This window comes from Numida meleagris, unplaced genomic scaffold (genome assembly GCF_002078875.1).
Source record: "Numida meleagris isolate 19003 breed g44 Domestic line unplaced genomic scaffold, NumMel1.0 unplaced_Scaffold348, whole genome shotgun sequence".
In the NCBI taxonomy this organism is placed as follows: Eukaryota; Metazoa; Chordata; class Aves; order Galliformes; family Numididae; genus Numida; species Numida meleagris.
Genome location: NW_018364574.1, coordinates 100,946 through 102,803, shown reverse-complemented (window position 1 = coordinate 102,803; position 1,858 = coordinate 100,946). Strand labels below are relative to the sequence as shown.

General features: G+C 67.5%; 1 protein-coding gene across 1 annotated transcript in view; it reads left to right on the top strand.

Annotated features, from left to right (window-relative positions):
* LOC110391320 (zinc transporter ZIP14-like) overlaps nt 1-1,858 on the top strand; it is a gene marked incomplete at its 5' end in the record, with an annotated part of 15,027 nt that overhangs the window by 4,582 nt on the left and 8,587 nt on the right. The window contains 4 exons of the mRNA XM_021383143.1: nt 39-208; nt 556-678; nt 857-1,042; nt 1,205-1,856. Coding sequence (XP_021238818.1) covers nt 39-208; nt 556-678; nt 857-1,042; nt 1,205-1,856 — 1,131 coding nt within the window. The remainder of the gene's footprint in view (nt 1-38; nt 209-555; nt 679-856; nt 1,043-1,204; nt 1,857-1,858) is intronic.

Genomic DNA, 1,858 nt, shown 5'->3' with positions numbered 1-1,858 from the left:
CCCGTCCCATTTCCCGGGGTGGGGTTGGCCCGCCGCAGTCTGGGGTTACGGGTTCCTCTGCGTCACCGTCATCTCCCTGTGCTCGCTGGTGGGAGCCAGCGTGGTGCCCTTCATGAAGAAGACCTTTTACAAGCGGCTGCTCCTCTACTTCATAGCTCTGGCGATTGGAACTCTCTACTCCAACGCCCTCTTCCAGCTCATTCCCGAGGTACGGGGAGGGCCTGGGCTGCGGGGACGCGGGTTGGAGGCAGGAGCCGAGCTCTGCAGCCCGCCGGCTTCCGCTGCCGCCGGGGGCTGCTCCGGGCGGCGCTCGGGGGATCCCTCGCACGAGGCCGGTCCCAGCGGCCCTGCCCAGCCGTGACGAGCCGGTGACCCCGGCCCCGCACGCAGGCGGCCTCGTCCCGCACGGCACCGCTGCCCCGGGGCGGCCGGGGGGCAGGAGGAGAAGCAGGGAGAGCTCAGGATGCAGCGGGAGCCAGCACCCCGGGGCGAGGGCAGGGGGAGGGCACGGAGCCTCGGGCCCCTGCGCTCCCTCATCGGTCCCTCTGCCCTCAGGCTTTTGGCTTCAACCCCCAAGAGGATTATTACGTTTCCAAATCGGCCGTGGTGTTCGGGGGCTTCTACCTGTTCTTCTTCACGGAGAAGATCCTGAAGATGCTGCTGAAGCAGAAGGACCCGGTGAGCTCGCGGCGCGGGGACCGGGCTTTGTTGGAGCGGAGGAGGCCGCCGGCGCCGCGCCGTGCCGGCAGCGCGCCCGTGGTTCCTGGTGCTCTCTACGCCGTGTTTCGGCCTAACGCCGGGCTGGGAAATGGCAAAAAGAGCCAAGGAGGCTGACGCTGGTGCCCCTGTCCCGCAGCATCACCACGGGCACAGCCACTACGGCGCCGAGGCGCTGCCCTCCCGCAAGGACCAGGAGGAGGGGGTGACCGAGAAGCTGCAGAACGGGGACCTGGACCACATGATCCCGCACGTCACCGGCGACATGGAGCGCAAGGGCCCCCCCGGGGACGACAAGGTCGTGGTGGGCTCGCTCAGCGTCCAGGTGGGTGCCTCGTCCCGGGGGCTGGCGGAAACCGAGGCGCTCGCTTCCAGGGTCCTGCGGCTTTCAGGCGTCGCGGGGCTGCGCCTTCGTGGTTGGGGCACATCCCCGCCGCTCGCTGGGGTGCTGAGCCCCCCCCCCCCCCCCTGTTTGCGGTGCTTCCAGGACCTTCAGGCCTCGCAGAGCGCGTGCTACTGGCTGAAGGAGGTGCGCTACTCCGACATCGGCACGCTGGCGTGGATGATCACCCTGAGCGACGGGCTGCACAACTTCATCGACGGGCTGGCCATCGGGGCCTCCTTCACCGTGTCCGTCTTCCAGGGCATCAGCACCTCCGTGGCCATCCTCTGCGAGGAGTTCCCGCATGAGCTGGGTACGTCGGGCCTTGGGAAAGGTGCCCTCGCTCCTGCCCCTCTGCAAGGTTTCCCTGGTCCAGCAGGATGCCCCGGGTCCACTGGAATCACCCAGCACTTCCCCAGTCCAATGGGGGATGCCCCTGGTCCTCCAGGACGTCCTTGGTCCACCAGGATCCCTCAGCACTTCCCTGGTCCTCCAAGATGCCCCTGGTCTACTGGGATCCCCCAGCACTTCCCCAGTCCAACAGGAGATGCCCCTGGTCCTCCAGGATGTTCCTGGTCCTCCAGGATGTCCTTGGTCCACCCGGATGCCCCAGCACTTTCCCAGTCCAACAGGGAATGCCCCTGGTCCTCCAGGATGCCCCTGGTCCTCCAGAGTGTTCCTGGTCTTCCAGGATGTTCCTGGTCCTCCAAGATGCCCGTGGTCCTCCAGGTTGTCCTTGGTCCACCAGGATCCCCCAGC